Here is a 27,348-nt window from a genome sequence, read left to right as displayed (position 1 = left end):
TCAGGAAGATAAAATGACAACGGTAAGGGAGTTTTTAGAGAATTTATACCATATATGAAAAGATAAAGATCCACAAATAGATAATACAAAATTGACAAAGAAGAGCAAGAGAGAGGAACTGGCACTTCCAGATATTAAAATATATTACAATGCCATTGGGAGTGGGGGGGAGGGGATAGATTAGAAAGCCCAGAAGCAACATGAGTGTTTGAGAACCTGGTATATGACTGGTTGAACATATGCCCCATTTGCCTGGGAAAGTTCCCACTTTTGCCTGTTGTCCAAGAACAATTGTTAATAACAGACTTTTTCATCCTTGTTTGGACAATAAATTACATTGTCACTCTATATATGAGAAAGGTGGCATCACAAAAAAGTGAGAGAAAGATGGATTAAGTAGTGTTAAAAGTAGCTTACAGTATGGACTTTCGGTGTCCCATCCCACGTATAAGGAGCTTGGAAGTGGCCACTCCATTCTAACAGCAAGTAAAAAGCCAAGCAAACTGAAAACTCAACAGCTCTTTTTAGATCCCTCAGAGAAGTGAGGTCGCAGGGCAAACCACTGACCCCAAAATTGGAGAGACAGACAAGAGGATCTAGAGAATCACAACTTATCAGAGCAGAAAACTCCACATGCCAGAGTAGGAAAACCCAAACTGTAATTGATGGATTTCTGGAGGCTCAGTGTGGACCACTCTGAGAGTAAGAAACTCCAGGGGCACCCAGTAATTGGATTGGGGGCAGGAGGGGCAAAACTTTTGTGAGTTTTACATCCAGGAGCCCTACCAGGTCCTTGCAGTGAATATCTGAGAAAAATCCCCTTGTGCTTCTGGGACGGGGAGGAAAAAAGAAACTATTTTTAAATACACCAGAGCATTCTGTTCTTCTTAACCAGGAGTGCCCTCAAGAGAAACTATTCTACCAGAGCCTAACTGCTGGGGTTTTATCAGAGCCTAATCCATGTTGGGAAAAGGATATATCCAACTTGAGGCTCCTGTAGCCTTCCATGTAGGGGAAGGAAAATACATGACTCGAGTCCCCTCCAACCATTTAGTCCTACCTAAAGGCGGAGGGAAACTGAGAAGCACATGTGAAGTTCACAGTCCAGGGGCAAAAGTCACCAAAAGACTGAGACCTAATCATAGGACTACAGAACACTTCCCCTGCCCCACATCTGACCACTACATTGCTAAAGGCCTATTTACCTCAATTCCTTTTACCCAGAACATCATGAAATTGGTGTTGGAATTATCAGACCAGGAATTTAAAACAACAATGATTATTATGCTAAGGACTCTAACAGATAAAGTAAACAGCATGAAAAAAAAGATGGGCAATGTAAGCAGAGAAATGGAAATCCCAAGAAAAAACAAAAATAAATGCTAGAGATAAAAAACCTTGTGACAGAAATGAGAATGCCTTTGATGCGCTTATTAATAGGCTGGACATAGCTGAGGAATCTCTGAGCTTGAGGATGTGTCAATAGAAACCTCTAATGCTGAAAAGCAAAGAGAACAAAGACTGAAAAAAACAGAATAGAATATCCAATGACTATGGGACAACTACAAAAGGTGTAACATGTACAGAATGGGAATACTAGGAGAAGAAAGAGAGAAAGGAACAGAAGAGAGATTTGAAACAATATGACTGAAAATTTTCCCAAATTAATATCAGACACCAAATCACAGATCCAGGAAGCTTAGAGAACAAGAAGGATAAATGCCAAAAAACTACACCTAAGCGTATCATATAAATGACAGAAAATCCAAGAGAAAGAGAAAATCCTGAAAGAGGCCAGAAGAAAAAAAAGCTTACCTATAGAAGAGTAAAGATAAGAATTATATCCAAATTTTCCTCAGAAACCATGAAAACAAGAAGAGAGTGGAGAGAAATATTTAATGTGTTGAGAGAAAAAAACCTGCCAACTTAGAATTCCGTACCCTGAGAAATTCTTCTTCAAAAGTGAAGGAGAAATAAAGACTTTCTCAGACTACCCAAAATTGAGGGAATCTATTGCCGGTAGACTTGTCTTGCAAGAAATGTTTACAAAATTCTTCAGAGAGAAGCAAAATAATATAGGTCAGAAACTTGGATCTTCATCGATAAAGAAAGAGCATCAAAGAAGGAATAATGGAAGATAAAATAAAAAATTTTTATTTTTCTTATTCCTAATTGATCTAACAGATAACAGTTTGTTCAAAATAATAATAGCAACAATGTATTCGATTATATATGTTTATGTCTCTATATATGCTTATGTATGAGTAAAATGAATGACTGCAATGATGCAAGGGACAGGAGGAAGGAATTAGGAATATTTTGCTATTATAAGGTACTTTCACTATCTGTGAAGCAGTATAGTGTTATTTGAAAGTAGACTTGTATTAGTTGTAAACGTATATTGCAAACTCTAGGACAACCACTAAAAAAAGCCAAAAAAGTGTGATTGATAGGCTAAGAAAGAAGAGAAAATGGAATCATATAAAATACTCAAAACCAAAAATTCATAAGTGTGGAAGACAAAAATAGGAACAAAGAACAAGGGCAACAAATAGAAAACAATAACAATTATGATAGATATTAGTCCAACTATGTCAATAATCACCTTAAACATCAATGGTCTAAAAGACAGATTGTCAGAGTGAATCAAAAACAAGATGCCTATGTGTTGTCTACAAGAAACCTATTTTGTATATAAAGACACGTATAAATTAAAAGCAGAATAGTAAAGATATACAATGCCAACACTAATTATAAGAAAGCAGGAATAGCTATACTAATTTCAGACAGAGAAGAGCTCAGAGCAAGGAAAGTCACCAGAAATAAAGAGAGGCATTACATGATGATGGAGGAGTCAATACTCCAAGAAGATGTAACAATCCTTAATATGTATGCACCTAACAACAGAGTGTCAAAATATGTGAGGTAAAACTGATGGAACTGCAAGGAGAAGTAGCTGAATCCACTATCATAGTTGGAGACTTCCACACCCCTCTATCAAAAATGGCAGATAATCAGCAAGGATGTAATTGAACTCAACAGCAGCATCAGTCAACTGGATATAATTGACAGCAATAGGCTACTTCAACCAACAGCAGATTAGACATTCTTCTCAAGCTCACATGGAACATACACCAAGACAGACCACACCCTGGGCCACAAAACACACCTTATCAAATTTAAAAGAATAGAAATCATACAATGTCTGCTCTCAGACCACAATGGAATTAAACTAGAAATCAATAATGAAAGATAGCTGGAAAATCCCCAAATACTTGGAGACTAAACATTTTTAATTAACACATGGGTCAAGCAAGAAATTTCAAAATAAATTTAAAAATATTTGAACTAAATGAAAATGAAACTACAACATCAAAATTTGTGGGATGCAGTGAAAGCAGTGCTTAAGGGAAATTTAGAATATTGAATGTATATGTTAGAAAGGAAGAAAGATCTAAAATCAGTAATGTAAGCTTCCATCTTAGGAAACTAGACAAAGAAAAGCAAATTACATCTGAAGTAAGCAGAAGAAAAGAAATAATAAAAACGAGAGCAGAAATCAATGAAATTGGAACAAGAAATCAATAGAGAAAATGAACAAAACCAAAAGATGGCTCTTTGAAAAGATCAATAAAGTTGATAAGCCCCCAGCCAGGCTTACTAAGAAAAAAAGAGAAGACACAAATTGTTAATGTCAGAAATGAAAGAAGGGACATCACTATAGATCCCATGGACACTAATGGAATAATAAAGGAATATTATGAACAACTCTGTGCCCACAAATTTGATAACCTATATGAAATGGATCAATTCCTTGGAAAACATAATCTGCCAAAACTCATATTAGAAGAAATAGACAATATGAATAGGCTTATATCTATTAAAGAAAGAATTGAATCAATGCTTAACAACCTTCCAAAACAGAAAGCACCAAACCTAGATGGGTTCAGTAGTGAATTCTACCAAACATTTAAGGAAGAAATTATACCAGTTCTCTACTTCCTAACTCATTCTGTGAGGCCTGCATCACCCTAACCCCAACACCAGACACACTGAAAAAAAAGGAAAGCTGCAGACCACATCTCTTATGAACATAGAAGCAAAATTCCTCAAGAAAATGTTAGCAAATCAAATCCAACAATGTGTAAAAAGAATACACACCATAACCAAATGAGATTTATGCCAGATATGCAAACCTGGTTCAACATTTGAAAATCGATTAATGTAATCCATCACATCAACAGACTAAAAAGAAAACTCACACAATCATATCAACAGATGCAGAAAAATCATTTGACAAAATCCAACATCCATTCATGATGGAAACTCTCAGCAAACTAGGAATAGAGAGGAATGTCCTCAATTTAATAAAGAGCATCTACAAAAAAACCTACACCTAACTTCATACTTACTGGTAAGAAACTTGAAGCTTTGCTGCTAAGATAAAGAACAAGGCAAGGATGTCCCATTTCATCACTGCTTTTCAGCATCATACTGGAAATCCTAACCAATGCAATAAGACAAGAAAAGGAAATAAATGGTATACAGATTGGGAAGGAAGAAATAAAACTGTCTTCGTTCACAGACGACATGATTGTCTACATAGGAAAATCTGAAAGAATCAACGAAAAACCTCCTAGAACTAATAAATGATTACAACAAAAGATTAATGGTTGCCAGGAGTTGGAGAGAGGAAAGGATGAGTAGGCAGAATACAGAGGATTTTTAAGGCAGTGAAACTATTCAGTACGATACTATAATACTACAATGGCGGATACATGTCATTATACATTTGTCCAAACCCATAGAATATACAACACCTAGAGTGAGCCCTAATGTAAACTGTGGACTTTGGGTGATAATGTCAGTGTCAGCGTAGGTTCATCAATTTTAACAAATGTACCACTCTGGTGCCAAATGTTGATAATGGGGAAGGTTGTTCATGTGTGGGACAGGGAGCATATGGGAACTCTCTGTATTTTCTGCTGAATTTTGCTGTGAACCTAAAAGTTCTCTTAAAAAATTGTTTATTATTTTTTTTTAAAAAAAGTAGCTCATAGCATGGAGAAAATTCAGTTGGAGCTCTACTTCATCATATTAAACAATAAACTCGAAATGGATTGAAGACCTAAATGTGAAAGGTAAAATTATAAAGCCAATGGGAAAAAATATTGGAGAATAACTTTGGGATCTCAGTTTTTTAGGCAAGACCACAAAAGTACAAGCCATAGGAGAGAGACTGATGAATTTGACTGGATGAAAGTTATTTCTGTTAAATGAAGAATTCCAGAGATAAGGTGAACCTCTGGGTAACAAAGATATTGTAAATGATGAGGGATTTATATCTAGAAATTCCTGCAAATCAATAATAAAAGGACAAGAAAATCCACTGGCAAAGAGTCTAAGTAGGCATTTCACAGAAGGAGAAACCTGACAAATACATGAAGAGTTGCTCAAATTTGCTAGTATTAAATTAAAACAAGATACTACTTTATATCCATCAGATTGGAAACAATTAGAAAGTCCAGTAATCACAAGTACTGGTAAAGATACGGGGAAATGGGAACATTTGTGCAGAGCTGGTAGAATAAAAATAGGAATGGCCATTCTGCAAAACAATCCGGCAATACCTAGTGAAATTAATATGATTATGTCCGCAACCCAACAACCCAGCAATTCCACTACATTGTTTATGTTGCTGAGAAACTCTTCTGTGGGTTCACAACTAGAGCAGCATGAGGATCTCCATTGCAGCAATGTTTGTGGAGGCAAAAAGCTGGAATTCAGCTAAGTGCTCCTCACTGGGAGAATGGATACATAAAATGCGGTCTTTGCGTGCGATGGAACTAGGCAGCATCAGAAGCAATGAATTACTTTCACATATATTTCACATAGTAACACTGACATATCTCAAAAGCATAATGTTAAGTGAAAGAAATATTAAAATACAAAACAATTCTATATAACTTCAAGTGAATCATATATATATATGTATATGCTCAGAAGGACATATATTAAATACTTAGGAGCAGGGCTAAATAGAGGAGAGAAATGGGAGAAGGATAAAGAATGTAGAGATAAACAAAACGTAATCCTCCTAAAAAGTAGAGGAATTTTTAAATGTAACATAAATACAATATGGATATCATGAACTCATTAAGTTATATTTGAAGATTAAATGAGTAATTCAGATAAAGCACTTCACAGTGTCTAGCAAGTATGAAACACTCAATAAATGTTATCTATTAATGTTATTAACACTACTCGTGACATAGCTGCTACCAATCAATTGGAGTTGGCACTTAAGACCAATTGGATTCAGATAATTTCCCCCAAAAGATCCTTCCAGGTCTAATAGTCTATGATTCTACTAGAGCGACAGGCAAGTACTGGCTGCAGATCCAAAGCAAGCAGGAGAAGTGCTGAAACAGTCCCGGGGAATGGGAGTGGCTGCTGGCTTTTTTCCAGTGTTATAGGAAACCTTGGTGATTGCCCTGGGAGGACACCAATACAATGCACTAACTAAGAAAGTAGAGACCACACAAGTAAACAGTGCTATGAAGCTGAGAGACTTCATGCACTTTGGTATGCTTCCTCCAAAGGGGCGTTTTCTTTTAACATTTGAATTTCAAGTTATAAAATTGTAGCCGACTCACCAAGTTTAGCTACAGAGAGAGTGTTTGCTTTTGATTGTCCCTCCGCCATCCCCCTCCTTCCCTAAAGTGGGACACAGGTTGTGTTAGGGAAATGAGCGAGATCATCACCTAGTGGCCTGTTCCTCAAAGTGCTGACACAAGATCCTGGTCCCAGAGAGCAGAGAACAAATGCCAAATCCTTGCCCTTATGTTAATTCAACGAGCATTGACAGGGACTCTATGCCAGGCACTATTCTGCTGTCTGGGGATGTAGAGCTGCTAACACAAAGTGACAAGTTTAAAAATAAAATTAAGGAAGTGTCAACTCAGAAACTTGAGACTTCCCAAAGTGACATTGCATCTTAATGTGTTTATTTTCCATAGATCATAGATGAAGAAGAAACCCAGTTTATGAGTAACTGCCCCGTTGCGGTCACTGAAAGCACGCCCCGGAGGAGGACGCGGATCCAAGTGTTCTGGGTAGCGCCGCCAGCAGGAACGGGCTGTGTGATTCTCAAGTAAGTGAACCTGGAATCCTTGCAACGCCGCGCTCTTTCCCAGTGGTCTATCGAAGACTTCACGGGGCGGTTGCAGAAAGAAAAGTGGCTTTCCTGGGGCATCAGACAAGTTGCATTATCTCTCTGCCCTCATTATCTCGACTCTAAAACAGGACTATGGGCCATCATGGGTGAAGTGCTATGAAAAGAATCATTTACCTGAATCTCTATTTTTACCTAATACAGGGATTCTCCTACCCTCTATCTTCCTAGACATAATGCTATGAGGGCCGATTAAGAAAAATTACAAACCAGGTGGGGATAATCCTTGCCTTCCTCCATCTGGAATTTAACACCTGGTTTCCTTAAATTGTGCTAAGCTGACCTGAGACCCAACTGTAACCTCCATGAGCCTCCCGCTCTGCTTTATGATCTCATCTTCTTCCTTCTCCATCAAAATTGCCTGCTTGTGCCACTTGCTAGCTGGCCTCCTGACCCTCCCTTTGGTGAGTTATAATAGACGATAAGAGGTGTTAACCAGCTGACAGTTTTCCGCTGAAAGGTAGCAGTATCTCAAACCTCTGTCTCTGAAATTGTTTGCCATAGAATGGTGTTCAGGGAGATGTAAACACGTGGGCAGGAAATAAATTTCTACGGTTAAATAAGTTTGGAAAATGCTGTATCCCCTTCTTGCAGATTCACAAGATATCTTAGCATATTGAAGGTTTTGCAAAGTCCTGCTGAAATGAAATCTGTTTCTCTTGGTTTGACCCTGCATTTCCCAAACTTGTTTGACTGCAAAGCTCCTTTTTGTTTTTTTCTTTGAGGAAGATTAACCCAGAGTTAACATCTGCCACTAATCCTCCTCTTTTTGCTGAGGAAGACTGGCCCTGAGCTAACATCCGTACCCATCTTCCTGTACTATATGTGGGACACTTGCCACAGCATGGCTTGACAAGCGGTGCATGGGTTCACACCCGGGATTCAAACTGGCAAACCCCCTGCCACCACAGCAGAACGTGCGGACTTAACCACTGTGCCACCAGGCCAGCCCCTGCAAAGCTCCTTTTTTGCTGAGACATCTATTAACATTCACCAATTTGGGAAACACAGCCATACCCTCTTTTAAATAGATTTAAAGTCTGTATAGAGTGATGCTGGGAATTTTGGGATTTCAGATAGGCAAATAGTCAAGAGTGGATGGGCAGGGCTCCAATGCCAGCATCCAAGAAGCCATTTTCCCATGGAGGTAGGGGCTGGGAACTTCCGAACCATCTTCTTCTTTAAATCACCCAAGGCCTTATTTATGTATTTGGTGCATTTGTCTGCATCTCCAGCAGGTAGACATTTCAACAGTCTTACAATTGTGGTTGAGTCCAGCTCACCCCTAAGGAGAGGCTGATAGCCCACCCCCAGCTAGGCACTCCAGTTGCCACCGTTTCTGGCTCAGCTGTGCCTGGCTTTTGGAAAAATGCCCACAGAAATCTCTGGAAGCCTCTGTCCATTGTTCAGACCCAGCCATGTCTTTGTCTGGCCTCCTTTTGCTGCCATCTGTCTGGGCATCATTTATTTCCTTCTTGGTTTAATGCAAGCTGAGCATCCTTTCACAGATTCTTTGAGAAGTTTGGCTCTTGACATTAATGTACAGGGGTGATTAAAAAAACTTTGTTAGCAGTAGAAATTTTTTTAATGAAACCTTGTGTATAAACCCCAATATATAACATGTATCTAGTATTTACTTGAAATTCAGGAGAAGGCCTTGTGGGAATAAACGAGGACCACGGAAATGAGAACAAACAGAGGCTATTTAGAGCTTGCTCTGTAGCAAGGGAGTCAGCTGCTATCACTAGCATTTGGCAGAGACTCAAAGGCAGGCCAAGGAGTGGGGAAGCTTTACAGAGAGGAAAAGGGAAGGCTGCAGGTACGTTCTGCTTGGAGGTTATTGGCATGGGGAAGCTGCAGGGGGGCTCACTGGAAATGGAACATCTTCTGTGATTCTTTTGGAGAGCATATTTGGCTTTCTTTTGTTGGTCCTGAGTTGGCAGTAGGGGAGGCAGTGGGGACAAAAATTAGAGAAGCTGATAGTTATCGACAAGTCCTAAACCTTCCAGGCTGATGGCTGTCGAGGTTGTGGTTTGGCTTCCCAGGCCGGTTGCTGCAGAGGCTGGGGGTCAGAGTTCTACTGTCATTGTCAAATATGGCCTGGCCATTCTCCATCAGTATTTTCAGGCTTTCAGCCTGGAGTCTGGGTTCTCAGCTTGGCTTTTCCAGACTCGCACCCCTCCGCATGGCAGCCCAATCACTCTGCAGAGCCTGGGGCTCCAATGAAGACAGTTGGAAAACATAGACGTATGCGTTGAGTCTTCCTGCTCTAAAAACCCTTCCCTTTCTGACCCAGATCTCTGTTTTTTTTCGATTTATTGTTCTCATAAGCCAGAAGCATTTGATCGTCTTGGCGAAAGCCAGAAAGTCATCTCTTGTTTACCCACTAACAATGATAAACATATGTGTACATATGTTTATCCACTAACAATAAACAAACGTGGCTTGTCCATTCACTCATTCTTTCAACAAATGTAACTGAGCTTCTACTTGAGCAGGCGCTCAGGATCTACGGGCAGCTGAGAGGCGTTCTTGGCCCTGGAGGTTCTCCCAGGCCAAATAGAGGGGAGAAAAAAGGTCAGCTGATACTTTCTGTGTACCAGGAACTCAGCTGCTCATCTAGCAGGCTTTATCTAATTCAGTCTTCACAACAAACGACCTCCATTTTACAGTGGAGGAGACAGGCCCAGAGAATTAGACACATTTCCTGAAATCACACATTTATTTCACTCTAACGCCCATGTTCTTCCTTTCTTTTATGTATTTTTTTCTGAAGGAATTAAATATAAGCTACAACTATTAATTAAAGAAATAATAGTTTTATGGGTAAGACATAAATACTTTCACATTGTAAAATTTCAAACAAGACAGAAAATAGTGAAATACAGAAAATACAGAATATAGGAAAAGCGAAAAATCTCTAACATCTCTCCCAATAAATCCCAGAGTCCCCTACCCAAAGGTAGCAATAGTATCAATTTGGTGTCTGTTCTTTAGACTTTCATCCGTGCATTTGTGTGCATATTAAGTCAACATAAAAGAACGTTGTTTCATTTTTGTGGGAATTTAAATTTACACAAATGGTATCATAGTCTACATAGTGTCCTGAACCTGACTAAGTTTTCACTAAATAAAACGTCTTAGATATATTTCCAGGTCAGTGCATGTAGGTTCACCTCTTTTTTAAAACTGTTGCACATAATCTGTAGCGTGACTATGTTAATTATTCCACGGTAGATGGACATTTAGAGAGTTTCCAGTTTTTTACTGTTACACATAATGCTGCAATGAACATCCTTATACTTGTGTCTTTGAGCAAATATGCAAGTCTTTATCCACAGTAGATGCCAAGAAGTGGGATCATAAGGGATGCACATTTATAATTTTAATAGACACTTCCAGATTTTCCTCCAAAAAGCTTGCCAACTTAAACACGCTCCCTGACTGTGAATAAAAGAGCTTATGTCTTTACTTGCTCAACAACTCAATGTTATCAATCTTTAAAATTCTGCCAATCTGATAAAAACAGTATCTTACATTAATTTGCATTTTCCTGATTACTAGTAATATTAAGAATCTTTTCATATATTTATTCTTTTTTGATTTCCTCTTCTGTGAATGCCCCAGTCATATTATTGTCCATTTTTCTAATAATGTGTCTTTTTAAAATTGATTTTTAAACATTTAAATATGTAATTATACAAAATATATTTATGTACAAAATAGATTTTACATAAATATATGTAAATACATAAAATGTACAATTTTATGTATTTAAAACATATTTATACTTAACATTTACCTGTAAATAGTCCAGATAATAACAGATTGTTATACATTTCAAAAGTTCTCTCCATCTTTTAACTTTGCTTATGGGTGTCTAATCATCCGGAAGTTTGAATTTTTGATTTAATCAATGTATCCATCCTTTCCCTTATGAATTTTGATTTTTTGTGTCTTGTTTAAGAATAATTTTCCTACATCCAAGGTTATACATATATTCCCATATTTTAAATATTTTTATAGATTTAAAAATAAATTTAGATCTTTAATCTTCCTGGAATTTAATTTGTGAACGATATGGTGTCAGTAAGCCTCAAAAGAAAATAGATGAAGTGCTCAAAATGAGGTGCCAAAGGGCAAGTTAAATCAGGGGTTTATTTGCAACAGTGTGGCCAAAACACTGGGAGGAGCCTTCATCACCCAGGCCTGAAGGGGCAAGAGGAGGAAACAGAGAGGATGGAGAAGACCACTACCTCACAGGAGCCGAGCTCTTCAGTTAAGAGAAGCAACTAGCTTGAGGTGTCCCCACCAGGACCCCACCCTGTCCTTTCCTCTGATCCCTGTCAGTTCTCCCCTTTGGCCTGGCTCCAACTGTGAAGACAACGGAGCCCCTTGATAGAGTCCATACAGATTCTCCTCTGTGGCAAAGACCAGGGTGCAGAAAGACAGAGAAGGTATCTAGAAGAACAAACCAAAGATTTCCAGCACAGATAGAGAATCAAAATCTATCTATTTTTCTCAAAATGTCTAGTTGTCCCACATCCATTTATCAAGTAGTTTATTCTTTCCCCAATGGTTTGAAACGCTACTTTATCAGATATAAAATTTTTATACAGGTCCATTCTGTTCTGTTGATCTTTTTATCTATTCCTGCTTGAAACCCACACCATTTTATAGCATAATTTTATTTATGTTTTGATAGCAAGTCATTGCCCATTAATTTTCTGGTTCAAAATGTTCATGGCCATTCAAGCAGATTCATAATTGCAGATGAATTGTAGAATAAGTTTGTTGTGTTCAATAAAAACTTATATTTCTATTTTGAATGGTGTTGCACTGAATTAATAGTTTAATGTGGGAAACATCAGCGTCCCTACAGTATGTTTTCCAGGTCAGAAATATGGAATGTCCCCTATTTATTCAGCTCTTTTGTGTCCTTCAGTAAAGTAATGTAATTTTTCTTCACATAGATTGCACATTCTTATGAGGCTTTTTTCCCCATGGTATTTTATAGTTCTGTTGCTTTTGTGAATGGGCTCTTTTTTCCTATTATATTTTATAATCATTGATTGCTTGTGTTTAGGAAACCTATTGTCTCTTGTACATTGAGTTTGAATCTGGACACTGCCGAACTCTCTTGATAGTTGTAATGGCTTCTTCTTTCATTCTTATGGGAAATAATTAATAAGCATAACTTTTAGTCCTTTTTCCTATGTTAGTTTATCTATCACCTCTAGTGGAATATTAAATAGTGGTATTCTTGCTTATTCCTGATTTTAATGGGAAGACTATTATATTTCACTTTTAAGTATAACATGAAGTACAAGTTTCCAACTGATGCCTTTAATCAAGTTGAGAAAGACCCTTTATCCAACTGAGAAAGCTTCCTTCTTCCTCATGTGGAAGGTGGTGTTTGGAAAACCAACCTCCCATGTGCCCAGAGGGTACCAGCACTGAGAGTCAAGCTATAACCAGTGGTCCTGATTTTCAAGACACTTTCAGTCCAGTTTTGGTATCAACAAAAATGTGTATGCCAAAGTTAGCAAACCCACAACAGACATGAACTGGGGACAAATTAAACATGGTTAGTCAGAAAGGAGATGGGTGAAGAATGGCATAGTGGAAGCACCAGAGCTTCTTGGAGAGGTTGGTTTATGTCTTGAAGGCTGTAGAAGAGTTTGGAGAAATGGACAGAAGGGAAGAGATTATTCCAGGTGAAGGGAGTGGAATGAGTGGAAACTGAAGTGAGAGCTTGGAGGTGAGAGTAAATGTGGCAGCCCCAGGAGACAGTAAACAGACAGACTTGGAGAGATTAGAGCGTCTTGGGGGGCCAAAATCCATTGCCGAATCGTGGAGGTCCTCCAATGTCAAGATAAAGAGATTGAACTCGATTCAAGAGGAACAAGGGAGCCATTAGTGGTTATTAAACAGTGGACTGACATGCTGGGAGGAAGGTTTGTTAAAAAATTAGTAAGGAGGGGCCAGCCCAGTGGCGCAGCAGTTAAGTTCTCATGTTCCACTTCTCGGCGGCACGGGTTCGCCAGTTCGGATCCCAAGTGCGGACATGGCACCGCTTGGCAAAAGCCATGCTGTGGCAGGCGTCCAACGTATAAAATAGAGGAAGATGGGCATGGATGTTAGCTCAGGGCCAGTCTTCCTCAGTAAAAAGAGGAGGATTGGCGGTAGTTAGCTCAGGGCTAATCTTCCTTAAAAAATATATATAATTAGTAAGGACACGTCAGTCTGGCAGCAAAGTTCAGGACAGATGAAAGGGGAGATGCCAGCTTTGCTGTAGAGGCCTCACTTGCAAAAACGAGCATTTGTGTTGTGGTGTTTGGGTAATATTCCTGGGAGAAGGCAGCCCAGTAGAATAAGCTGCAGAGCCTCCTAAATGTCTATAGATGACAGCTCTAAAGCCCGGTTGGTTGGTTGTGTTCCTTTGCCCAGGAGGGCAGGCAAGGGAAGCACATAGCAATTACGACTTTTCTTTTGGCACAGACCTGACGCCATTTCCATTTTCCATTTGGAGGCGAAGATTTGAACATTGCTAAATTACAGGCTTTCCAGGCAGCCCTCCTCATAGCTTTCTCCCTGCAAATGAATGACCCAGCACTTCAGGTTTCCCCGGCATGCTGCAGTGCTGCAAGCATGCTGCAGCCCGTTACAGCAGAGGAGCAACTGATTGAAGAAAAAGCCCCCGTGAATAGAATAGATGTTTACAGACCCCACTAGAAGGAAGTCCTGTCCCCTTAAATCGGACAAAAATTTTGTCCCCTGATGCCATCCTCTCTTTCCATACATTTATTACCTTTATTACTTACTTTTATGACTAGATTTCTGACACCCATGTCATTTTTCTGGGAGGATCTGAGATGTGGGTCCTCCTACTCCTGAGGAGATAGTCACTTGGTGAACCGTTTGGGGATTTCAACCTTATGAAACAATGGTTGGTTACAGGCAGTAAAAACAACCAAGAGCCAATCCCTGTTCTACGTGCATTACAAATACTTAGTTAATTCTCACAGCAACCTATGAAGTAGATACTAAAGAGGATGCTGAGGCACAGAGAAGTTAGGTAACTTGCCCAAGATCACAGGGTAATTGACAGAGCTGGCATTCAAACAGAAGCATCTGAACTCCAGAGTCTGTGATCTTAATACTGCACTCTCACCATCTCAAATTGGTGCCACTGGGTCAGGTTCAACTCCAACTTCTCCCTCTCCCCCAATCTCATTAGTTGCCAGCCTTGTCTCTTCTGTCTATCACTTGCTTCCCATTCACCGCCTTAGTCATAGACACTTCTTGCCTCACTATTGCAAGAACATCCTAATTGCTCACCCTCGTTCCTTACCCTCCGCTCCTTCCTCACACTGGGATAAGACTTGCTATCTTCATATACAGCTGAACCCCACACTTACCTACTAAACTTGAACGGGGCCTTCCATCACCTTCAAGATAAAGTCCCTAATCTAAATCAGATCATTTAAGCCTCCCAGCATCCTTTACCAGAGTCCCTGACCAGCCTCTACTTCCACTGAATCCCTCCACGAACACTGTTATCCGGCCATTCTTGTCTGCTCACTGTCGTGGTAACATTGAGCACCTCCTGTGTGTGGGCACCAAGGGCGCAGAGGCTGTCTTTGAAGAGGTCACAGTCTAGGGGTACAACACAAACAAAACAAATCAGGTCCACAGTCTGGCATCTGCAATTCTGAAGTCCAAAAAGCTCTAAAATCCAAAAGATTTTTCTTAACTGCTTTAGGGCCCAAACCTGCCCTGAACTGACTTGAAGTTAGTTATAGTCTTTTAGTGTAAATATTAATGTGTTTGAAGCTGCCCCAGACCCTGATAGGTGTATTACAAAGTGTACTATAAGATCTGAGATCTTGTTCAGTGTTCCCCATCACCAAAGAACAAAGCATAGCGTCCAAGGCCCTTTGTGACTTGTTCAAACCACCTTTACAGCCTCATTTCTAGGTGCTTCTTCTCCCCACATGAGACTGTGAGCTTGATGGAGGAGGGGATCAATTTTACTCCTCTTTGTAGCCCTGATGCAGAGGTTGTCAGGGGCCTGCAGACCAAATCTGGCCCACTAGCTGTTTTTGTAAATAAAGTTTTATTGGAACACAGCCACATTTAGTCATTCATGTGTTACTTAGGGCTGCTTTCATGCTACAGTAAAGAATTGAGAAGTTGCAAGAGAGACGGCATGGCCTACAAAGCCTAAAATATTTCTTCTCTGGCACTTTATAGAAAAAGTGTTTACTGACCCCTGCTCTAATGCCCGCAGTGCTAGGACTCAGTAACTACTGATTCCTGTCCCAGGTACTCCTAAAAGCCCATCTAAGACAGAGGCTTGTATGCAGATAATTTATTTCAGAAGTGATCCAAGGAGCAGGAGGTGGGAGGGGGTATGATTTGGTCAAGTGTTACTAACTTGGCCATCACTGTAGGCAACCAATTCCTGATCCCTCTGGGACATTTTGAAAAGCTTTATAACATGCGTCTCAGAACAGTGGGCCCAGGGATGAAGGGGGAAGCCATTATCCATTGTCTTCTATCCTCCATTGACCAAGGTTGGTCACACAAGCGTTAACTCCCCTGCACTTCTGGGTTGCACACACAAGAGTGTTTTCCTGAACACATACTGCAGCATCAGAGAAGCTCTGGGACAGGAAGCAAGAGGTACACCACGCAGACAAGATGTGCATCATCCAGTTACAGTGGGGTAGAGCTGGTCACTGCAACAGTGGCTGGAGTCTGAGTTGGGATGAGAGGATGTAAAGAGGTATATAGAGGTGCCAATGCATCGAGTAGTATGAATAACAGTGTAAGTAGCTTGCATTCATTGTCAAGCACTGTGCTAGGTGCATTGCATGCCTTATCTTACTTAACTCTCATGAGAGCCTATAGGGTCTTCTCTATATTGTGCCCATTTTGTTGATGAGAAAACTGAGGTTTAGAGAGTTTATATTCAGGATCATAAAGAAGTTAAATAATGGAGTTGGGACTTAAACCCACTTCCGCAGGACTCCAAAGCCTTTGTTGTTAACGAAATGCTAAGTTACACTGACTGAGCTCGACCACCCACACCCCCTGCCTTCTGCCTCAGTTGGTCTGTGAGATGTGTGAGGGCAGAGCCACTCTTGTAAACCATGGGTGGAGGAGGCCTGTGGGGGGAGATGTTGTTCCCCCAGTGAGGAAACTAATTGTCATTTAGAAAATGGAAAACAAACCCAGGGACCTGGCAAGAGAAAGTCTTGTTTGTGGAAAGAGAGGATGGCTATTAAGGAGGAATTAGCCAGCACTCATAATGCTTTGTAACTTCATAGAGCTCACCAAATCATTTTTATCTTGGAAGGAAATAACATAGAAAACCCACATGAGATGACTCTGCGTGTGATTTAGGAGTTGGCAGGGTGAGGAGAATCTGATGTGGCTGGGGTGAAGCTTACTCCACAGTTTTTCTGGCATTAGGTATTGAGAAGAACCACAGGCTCCTTTGTTGTAAGTCAGGGTGGCCTTCCCGTGAGACCGTCTAGGACCTCAGCAATGCTAACTGGGGAGGAAGCGAGGAGTCAACAGAAAACGGGCAGAGAAGTCCCGAACCAGCTGAAGCAACTGGTTCTTGGGAGAGCAGTTGCAAAGACTGAGGCCATGGCTAAAAGGGCAACATGTGCTTGGTTCTGGAAGACTTAGATACCCTAAGACCTACGATGCAACAGGTGGAACCCAGATGCCAGGGGTTCCCAGGAGGCTGGTGGTGGCACGGTTCCAGCGGAGCAGTCCAATGGCAGCAGAGTTTCATTCAGCAGCTGGAGTCCAGGTGCACGGTCCAGCCCCCAGTGGAGGAAACTGGCAAGATTTAAACAGGAAGGATGGGCTGCAGAGGCGCTCCAGGCACAGCAGTGAACTGAAGCTCAGGTGGAATGCTGAAGCCCTGCTCTATGGACTGTGCTAACATTGCAAGCAGTCGACGGCTGCCTGTAACTTGGTGGGCTCGCACAAATACCCATCACCCTCCCAGCTCCCCCCGCCCAACTGTGCACCAGGACCAGTTCCAGTCCTCTCCCACTGATGGAGCAGGAGTTGCCAATATATTTCCTGTCCTGGTCATGGTGGGATCAAAGCATGATGCTTTGACCCTATGGACATTTTTTTTCTTGAGATTAAATTCACATAACATAAAATTAACCATTTTAAAGTCATCAATTCAGCAGCATTTAGTACATTTACAATCTTGTGCAACCATGATCTCTATCGAGTTCCAAAACATTGCCATTGCTCCAAGGTAAAACCCTGTACCCATCAAGCAGTTTCTCTCCACTCTCCTCTCCTCACAGCCCCTGGCAACCACCAATATGCACTTGTCTCTATGAATTTACCATTATTCCATATAAATGGAATCATACAATATGTGACCGTTTGCATCTGGCTTTTTCTCTTAGCATAATGTTTTGGAGATTCATCCATGTTGTAGCATGTATTGTTACTTCTTTCCTTTATATATCTGAATAATATTCCATTATCTGTGTATACCACAATTTTCTTATCTCTGTGGACACTTTTGACATGAAATGGTCAAAGGATAAAAATGGAAACATTTGGGCTACAGTGAAAAAAACACCAGATGGTATCACATCTACATATATTTTTTAACTAGGGAATACACACAATAGATGTGTTGCTCCACTCCTGAGCCTCACCCCATCCCTAGGGAGGACAGTGATGACTCTGGGACAAGGATGGAAAAGGACAAAGAAATGGTTCAACACCTACTTTGTTTATTTTTTAGGGTCATGAAGTAAGTGTGAAACAGGTTGGCTTATTTTATCCCATCACCAAAATGGGTTGGTTAGATCTTTTACACCCAGTATATGACCACGGTGTAACAATGTCATATACCTGGGCATTCATTACTGCATCTTGGAAGGAGCTTGGGCTGAAGCCCACTGAAGATGCAGATGATGCTGGAAAGATGAGCAGAGGGTCCTCAGTGCTCTAGAAGGCGTTCCTCCAGAGATGCTCACGGCTCCGTCACCGTTCACTTTCAGTTACTCATCAAAGAATTGTCCCTGAATTATTAGCCTCCCTGCAAGCCTGCTTGCCACAGAGAATACCCAACCTAAAGCCAGGGAAGAAATGAGATCACATAAGAAGAAAGAATGGCCCCTGCTCCTTCTATGATTAATTATTGCAGGCTGATTTTAGCTACATTTTTCCTTGGGTATTTCCCTAGGATTTCACATTTAACAGCCCCTGGAAGCCAGAAAAACAGAAGAGAAAAAGCTCCATTATATCTTAGTTCTATGCTATTCATAAATGAAAATCATTGTTAATTTAGAGTTTGACAGCTCTGGTGCATTTGTAAGTCCAGGGCAGCTGTCACCAGCACTCTGGCTTATTTTTCAAACAGATGTTTAATTCGACTTTAGTGCTATTGCCAATCTTTGAGGAAAAAGAGAGGGGGAGAAGCAGAAACAGAAATAATCATTATATTCATCATTTGGTTTCCTTTCAAAACATAAATCGGCATGATTAACGATGACATCAGAATTGCTCTAATTGCAGTTTTAGTGCAGAACTGCTTAGCTATCATCTCCTACATGATCCAAAGTCCATTTTTTGGGTTTTTTTCTAAAGTCAGGGGCTGTTTTGTGATAATTACACCCAGACTCTGAACCACAGTCCCAGCTACCCAGGAAAGCCTTCCAGAGTGCAGAAAAAATTGGGGAGTGATGAATGGTGGGTGACTGGGCCACAACCCCGGATGAAGCCACAGGGCTGAGTCTTGTCTTATGGCTGTGGAATCAGGAAACCAACAAAAGAAAGGAATGGGAGCCAGGGACTCCCCCTCGCTCTTACACATCTACCTTGCTTATGTGGCTCAGGCAGCCGGGTTTGTGCTTGCTCACAGTGTGCAAATCCATCTCAGTGTATAAAATGAAACACATCTGTGGCTCCACGTAGAAATCTGATGAGTCAGAATGTACTTGAACAGGCCCCACTGTTCCAGTCCACGTTGGTTGGAGGAACCTTCCTTCACACCAGCTGTGCTGCTAGGTAAACCCACTTCCCTGATCTGATTTCTCTGCCCTCGCTCTTTTGTGTTTGGCTCTCAGTGGTCTCGCTTGGCTTTTACTTTGTACCATCTATCACGTGTCCAGTCAATGACCCTCAGTGCCTCTTTGACAATGCCTCGGTATGGGGACACTATATGCAATAACGTACTTATTGCATGTCTATGTACTTGTTTCTTTGTACATTGAGATGGAAGACTCACCTTGCCTTCTTCCTTAGTCCACAGCTGTGGTATGTGCTGTGCTAAAGATGAATTTACCCCAAGGAAAAATTTGGCAGATGTCCTGGAGCCCAGCTCTTAGGTCACGGTTTGGTAGCGGAATGATCCACGGCCTCATCAACTGGTGCTAGAAATAACAGGATGCTCTAAACAGAACTGAATATGTGGACTCTGAGGGCCAAGTCTGACTCCTCAGAGGGTGGCCCCCCCATATTTTTAAATGGAAAGTATTATTTGCAAATTATTAACCAGAACCTAATTCTTCCTTAACTACAGAAATACCAGGCTTCTGCCAGGTTGACCAGGTGGAATTTGGGGGAATCTTTAGGGAACTCGTACATGTATCAAAATCTCCTGGCTGTTTCTTGCCACCCTGGCCATGTACCTGGGTCCAGACCATGGATCTGTTCCTCCGGCAGCTGCTCCCCCACCTTTGCTCCATGCTTGGAGCCCATCCCTTAATACTCCCCATCACAGATAAGGTCAGGTGACAAACATTAATAAGATGTTGTTGAAAGCTCGGGGAGTGCCAGAAGGGAATTATAACACAGAGAATCTACATACCTGGCTTACAGGTTTGGGGCTCTCAGGGCCCAGAAGCCCCAGCTCGTCCTTGGGGGTTCCCTGCTCTCTTACTTGGTGGGCATCAGGCTCCCTCGCCTAACCTCATGGCCAGTTTGCTTCCCCCCAAAACAATGCCCCTGAACGAGTCCCGGTTGCCGCAAGTTCTAGACGCAGCTGTCCTCTGGACTAGTTTGCTTAGCATTATAGTGGTGAAGGTGGAGTCACAGGTCAGGTGGCCTGAGATTGAATTCTGGCTCCACCCCTTCCCATGGCGTGAGGCCTAAACTCCCCATGCCTCGGACGCCTCCCTGTGAAATGAGGATAATAATAGCACCTACCCTGGCGATTGCTGTGAGGGTCAGATGAGTTCATATAGATGCAGTGTTTAGAACAGTATCCAGCATAGAATAAGCTCTATACATGGCTATATTATTATGATTATTGCTTTACATTCACAATAAAATGCAGATCACATACAGATGTTTCTAAGACAAAAGAAGCAGTTCGTCCCCAGAAGTGAATTCCGGTTTCTGGCACTTAGGATGAAAACTGTACATTTTTAAAGCTGATTTTTTGAGCTTCAGAAACTCTTAAGCTTCAGTCTCATGGGGTCTCCTTTCCTTTTGCTTGCTTGCTTGCTCCTTGCCAGTTCCCATAGAGAATATGAAGTGGTGCGAAGAAAAACATAAAACAAAATAGTCGTGTTAAATTTTAAAAAAATCAAGACCAGAGCAAATAAAAATTAAAATATAACATCAAGACAAGAGGATGACCAAGCACAAAGATACACAGGCTCTGAGCTCCCGTGGAGTTGTAAGTGTAACAGATTCCAACTCATTAAATAAAAGGGAACTAAAGGTTATTTGATATGAATAAATACCTGTGCCAATTAAATGAATGATTCAGAAAGTTTGATAAGGAACAGGATGTTTATATAATCTCAAAGTACCTGCCCTCAAAATACTTAACAACTTACAAAGAGAAACAGCCACTATAGAGTGGAGAAGCCTGGCAGACACCAGGAACGGAACAAATCTAAATTTAAATCCTGTGCCACCGGATAGGATGCAACGAGAACACAGTATCGCTTCTGTGATATTCCTACTGAAGACACATAACCTCAATCTAATCCTAGGGAAACATCAGACAAGCTCAGACATTTTATAGAATTACTGACGTGTAATCTTCAAAAGTTTTGAGGTCGTAAAAGTCAAAGCCTAAGGAACTGTTCCAGATCAAAGGAGACCAAAAAGACATAAACTTTATATGCAACACTGTGATTGCAAACGATCTTTTGGCTATAAAGGAACAATTATCAAAACTTGAATAAAGTTTGAGGGTTAGATGTATTAATGTTAATTTCCTAAATCTGATGGTTGTATTGTGGTTTCACAGAATATCCTTATTTGCGGGAAAGACAACAAAGTACTCAAGGTAATCAGATATCATGTCAACCACTTACTCTCAAATGCTTCAGGGAAAAAAGATGTTCTTCGTATTGTTCTTGGAAATTTTCTTTAGGGTTGAAATGATTTCAAATTAAACAGACAGCTCAAAGGCGAGAGAGCTGGAGTGGAAGAGAAAAGAGAGGAGCCGATTTGCATCTTCCCTTCTCTTCTTTGTTCTTTCTCCATTTTCTTCCTGGCTTCTTCCTCCAAGACTGTTGGGCTAAGATGTGCATGAGAAGATGTTGGGTTCAATTGAGAAGACAGACAAGGACTTGCTAGGGCTGAGAGGCTGGGCTGAGTCCATTTGTTTCTTGATTCCTTCACGTGGCACCACTGTTCCATACCAGCCAGCATGCCGGATGCCAAAGATACAGAGCTGAGCAGGGTGCGGCCTCTCCTAGGAACTCGCAGAGTGGTGGGAAAACAGACCGGTCAATGGGCAGCACACATGGTGTGGAAGGGGCCACCCTGGGAAGAGCACAGGGTTGAGGTGGGCAGGCACCACCCTACTGTGGGGTGGTGTGAAAGGTCCGAAGAGCAGAACTTGTGGGCTGACCGAAGGCGGTAGCGGAGGAGGGACAGAGGAAACAGCGTGTAGAGAGTGTCCCTCAACCAGAGAAAGCAAGGAATGTTGGGGACCTGGAGGTTGGTCCTGATGGTGGGGCAGGGAGGAGTGCAATGGGGCTGAGGAGGCACTCAATAAATGTGACCTTTTTTCTTTATTTTCCTTCTTTTCTGTATCCTTTCCTTTGCCGAAACTTCCCTTCTCTGAGAATTCAGCTGGGTGTTGCTCTAGTTTTTTAATGACAGTGATAATAATAGCTAGAATATGTGCCAACAACCTTATAATGAAGATACTATTCTCCCATTTTACAGAGAGGAAACTGAGGCACAACTCACCCGATGTCATAATTAGAGGAGCTGAGATTTGAACCCTAGGCAGTCTAACTCCACAGCCCAAACTTTTGATGCCACAGTGTACGAGCAGATCTTTAATGAGGCTGAACTCTTGTGAGGATTATTTGTCTTTTATAGCGCGGGCTTGTGGGCCTTGAAAGTTCTTTAACTAGAGGTGCAAATGGGGGAGATGCTTGTGAACAGCCGTCTGTCGGTGCATCTTACCTGTGCACTGCTTTCCCACGCTGCACTGTCAGCGCTGATGTGAGTCCTGCCATGGGACCAGGTAAACCTGGAGCCTGGGCTACACCAGGTGATGCTTGTACCCTGGGTGGCTGCAGAAATTACAGCTCAGGGAGCAGCCCATAGTGGAGGAGGGCAAGGAAGGGTCCAATCAAAGAAGAAAGGCTGAGGATCACGTCCAAAGAGTCCTCAGTGGGAAGACAGTCCCAAGGGAAGAAATGGGGCACGGAGCTGAGTCAAGATGTGCAGCCTAGGATGGAAACTGAATAAGGCAAAGTTGTACAAGGCCCATTGTCTGTGATGCTGTAAGTGGCACATGGCCTCGGTGGGAAGGGACATCAATGTATCTCTCCCCATCCCCCACCCCCACTACCCCACAGGACACAACTGTTCATCTGACAAGCATTTAGTGAGCACCTGCTATGGGCCAGGCTTGTGCTAGGTGTGAGGGAGAGACGAGAGAGCAGGCTGAGGGACCGGCATGTGAATCTTCATCTGAGACCCTGAAATGCCAAGCTCTCTTTGGAACAGGGCTGCATTTCCATTCTCACTTTCGCCCCTGGAACAAAGCCAGGAAGTGACAGAGTTACCGGCTTGGAGGGGGGGGGGGGGGGGGCGTGGAATGTGGCGGGGGAAAATAGCAAGTTCTCTCCTGCTGCCACTGCCACGGCCATCTCTAAAACAGCTCTTTAGAGAAAAGCCTAATTATTCCATTACTCCTCAACAGACGGGAAAAGTCTCCCTTTCCACACCTCTCTGGCAATTACTACAGATTCTATTGCGTTTTTCAAGATGATTCCTGACTGAAAACGTTGCATTAGACAGTTTGCCCCTTGCAGCTGGGCTCTGGGGTCAGACAGGTCAATGTCGGAGTCCTGGCTCTACCCAACTGAGCCTAGTTTCCTCCCTATAAAATGAGGATAAGGAGCTAAGCATGGGAAATGCCCCTTCACATTTTTTAAAGTAGTGTAGGGTTTGCAAAGCACCTTCCCAATACTCTTGCAAGGTTGCCATCATAATCTTCTTGGGAAATGAAAGCTCAGAGAGGTAACACCATTTGAACTGGATCACACAGACCCTGAATGTAAAAGTCAAGATAGAAACCTGGTCTCTGCTTTTAAAATAGAAAGGATTTGCTGTGTTTTTGCACATTTTCTTTTATGATGCTCAAAGTCACTGTATAAAACTGGGGACACGTACATCTACCTACCTCTCTTTGCCCAGGAGTTTTACCTTGGTGTTTCCTCATTATATGGGAGTCGAGAGAGCCCAGTGGAGAAGCCATGAGTTGGGCATCAGCCTCATTGGGTTCCTAATCCTGGTTTCCCGCATAAGAATTATATAAACTTGGGCGAGATACTTGGTCCATCTGTGCCTTGGCTTTTTTCATCTGCAAAGGAGATAATAATAGTACCTACCCCGTAGGTGGGAGAATTAAACAAAATAATCTATGTCAGTGGTTCTCTACCCTGGCTGCACATTAGAATCACCTGAGCAGCTTTTTAAAATCGCCGGTGTTCTGGCCTCAGCTCTTGAAATTCCGATCTCCCTGTTCTGGATGAAATTGGTGTGTCAATACTTCTTAAAAGCTTCCCAAAATGATTCTAATGAGCAGCCAGGGCTGAGAACCCTTGAAGTATGTAACATGCTTGCTACACAGTGCCTGCGCATAGTCAGCACTCAATAGATGTTAGTTGTTATTGCTGTAAAAGCTGCTGACGTAGTCAAGGCATGTGGGCTAACACTGCTGAACAGGTACGAACACCCAGTGGACCCCAGCGGCTCTGCAGTGCTCTGTGGGTAGGTGCAGAGAGGAGCAAGAGAGAGACGCTCCTGCAGAAGGGTTTACTTAACTCTCTAGTTGGATAAAAAAAGGCATAAATACATGAGAAGTTAAATAGCAACGTGAGGTTTAAAGTAGAAGGAAGATAACGTTTTTCAAGCACCTACTTTGTGCTAGGCACTTTCCACATTGGCTTAGCTCATTAATGCTCACAGGAGTCCTGTAAAGTAGATATTAACCCCAATTTATAGGCAGAAAACTAAGGCTCAGGGCTTTAATTCACCTACTGCACACTGAAGAAGTAGATCCAGGATCAAACCTGATCTGCCTGACAACAAAGGTCTTTCTATTATACCCTGTCTTTGTCATGCTGATTTCATGGTGATTACAAAGAATACTAATGAACCAGTTGGGATTAGAAGTTAGAAGGTTTAAACCCCAGACCTCATGGATATATGTATGTATGTATGTCTCTGTCTGTTATATTTTTAATCATTCTATCCATTTATCCTTCCTTCTTCCATCCACCCATCCATCCATCCATCCACCTAATTCTTTTATCCAACATGGCTACAGAATAAGATTTTCAGTTTAATCAAATATTTTGGTTAATAGGCCAAACTTTAGGGTAAATTTTAATTAATTTTTCATTTTCCTACATAAAGCTAAAAAAATTAGCATTAAGCTAAACAATATATCACTTCCAGTAAGTCATAGAGGAATAGGATAGCTGAGGTTATGCTTTAAAGCATGCTAACGGTATTAGAGTATTTAATGTAGATTAACTACTAGTCCTAAACAGTAATACAAATAGAGGAAAACAAAATTAACATGATTAAATACGTTCAGAGACTCTTTATTCTGTTAATTGCTAAAATTTGGGCAACAGTCAGATTGCAAAGAGACTTGCAGCTGCAGCTCCAAAAAGCTGGTCGTCCCCTCAGCTGTTGCTAATTAATGCGATTTTCCTAATAACAGTTTTCTGATAGCAGAGAGACAGTAACAAATCAAAACAACTTCATTTTTATGCTGATGAGCCCTAACAACAACAATGAAAATTGCCCAACAGGATCCAAATAGAAATGTTGCTAACTGCAGGCTTACAAGGAGTATCTTTCATGCACAGCTGACCTTCAGTGTGGAAGTTTATTGCACGAATACGTGGGCTATATGGGATAGCACGGCAAGTCACATCCTCGCATCAACCACAGTCGCACTGGGTCACAATGGGATTATGCCATAGGCCCCAGAGAGGAGCAGGAAAGTGCTCTGGACAATTGTCCATTGCTCTGGACCTAGGCCTGTGTAAGTGACCCATCTTCTCTTAATTTGTCTGACATTTTTTCCCAAAGACAGAATTCAAGCAGACCAGTTTGCACCATTCAATATGCAGAATCCCTACTGGGCAGAGTTAGCAGGAAAGCGACCCAGAAGTACCCAGCATCCCTCATGTTCAACCTATCTAATGTTGCCTTTGCCTCTTGTATTGATCTCCAGTCCTCCTTTTTTTTCTTTCTTTTTCTCCTTTCCTTCTTCCCACTCTCCCTTCCTTCCTTCCTTTCTTCCCTTTCTTAACTTATCTCTGAAAGTGTTTTCTATGAGAGAGGCTGGAAAACAGGGCAAATTGTGCCCAGATTTCATGGCTTACATGTGGTCTTATGTTGCTCCAGAATTCTGTGGGGTTCAATATGATCATGGCTCACCTCTGATTAGCTCATTGGACATAAGGATGAGCTCAGATGCTACAAGATGGGTGCAGATGTTGAAAAGAAGAAACATGGGAGAAATCTGGAGCGAGTCAAAAATGAAGGCCTATGGGTGTCTTTTCTTGGGAGGGCGGGGGGTGGTCAACCCAAGGGGTGAGCAAAGTGGAATGCACAGTGCAATCAGCAACTGTCTTTTCCATGAAGAAAGCTCTGTCCTTGGTTTTACCTCTTCCTGGCAGACATACCATCATCCTGCTGATTCCCAACACTGTGAAGGGATTTCAAATACAACCTGAATGGTTCCTTTTGAGAACAATGCTTGCCATCAGCCAAACTACCTAGCTTGAACAAACCAAAGCAGAATTAACTGGCCTTTATGCAATGGGAAATGTTTCGTGACTCAGAGCAGTCACCGTTTGCTGTTCCCCCAGCACTCTGGGTGGCACTGCTAATGCAGAGGAGTTCGTGCCTCTTGCCAGATCGTGGACATATGGTAGACCCACAACACTATGTGTTGAATAGGAAAGAGTTGAGTTACGGGTAAAGTCAGTATATGGAAACATCTCAGATTGACACACCCTCAATGCTTCCTACATGAAAGGCACCGTGCTAAGTGCTGGAAGGGCCGCAAGGGTACAAGGAGCCCCTTCCCTGAAAAAGCGCAGAGTTCAGTCGGAAGTACAAAACGTAAGCAGGCACACAATAAGTTAAATGGTAAAACAAGATATTAAAGTGCAAGTAACATCAAGAGTACCCACCCAATGCCCAAATGCCAAATGAACAGTAAAGATGAACGGTGATCTAGAAATCCGGAGAGGTCACTTCTGAACTTTCTGGTCAACGGGACTCTGAGGAGGCAGTGATATATGGTGACAGATGAGTGGGGTGTGCTTAGGCAGAAAGGAGGCGGAAGTGCATTGGTGGTTTATCCAGTAACAGAGGCAGAAGCCAGGAGGGGCCCTGTGATACACGTTCTGCACACAGTGAAAAGGCAGGGCTGAGTTCCGGTAGTTGGGAAGAGTCAGGAGGGGTCAGACCTGGAAGGCAGCTTGTCTCCTGGTGTTTAGGATTGTAGACGTTTAGCAAGAGTTTGGACTGTAATCTGTGAGAGAAGAACTTTTGTTTAGAGAGGACCTACTTTGTGCTGGACCCTGTGCTGGGGTGTGGCA

General features: G+C 41.8%; 1 protein-coding gene across 1 annotated transcript in view; it reads left to right on the top strand.

Annotated features, from left to right (window-relative positions):
* Positions 1-27,348, top strand: part of SPON1 (spondin 1) — a 245,046-nt gene that overhangs the window by 63,036 nt on the left and 154,662 nt on the right. The window contains exon 3 of the mRNA XM_046685570.1: positions 7,020-7,153. Within this exon, the coding sequence (XP_046541526.1) occupies positions 7,020-7,153 (134 nt within the window). The remainder of the gene's footprint in view (positions 1-7,019; positions 7,154-27,348) is intronic.

This window comes from Equus quagga, chromosome 14 (assembly GCF_021613505.1).
Source record: "Equus quagga isolate Etosha38 chromosome 14, UCLA_HA_Equagga_1.0, whole genome shotgun sequence".
Lineage (NCBI taxonomy): Eukaryota > Metazoa > Chordata > Mammalia > Perissodactyla > Equidae > Equus > Equus quagga.
Note: the sequence above shows the minus strand (reverse complement) of the source record. Positions and strands in the feature narration are given on the sequence as shown.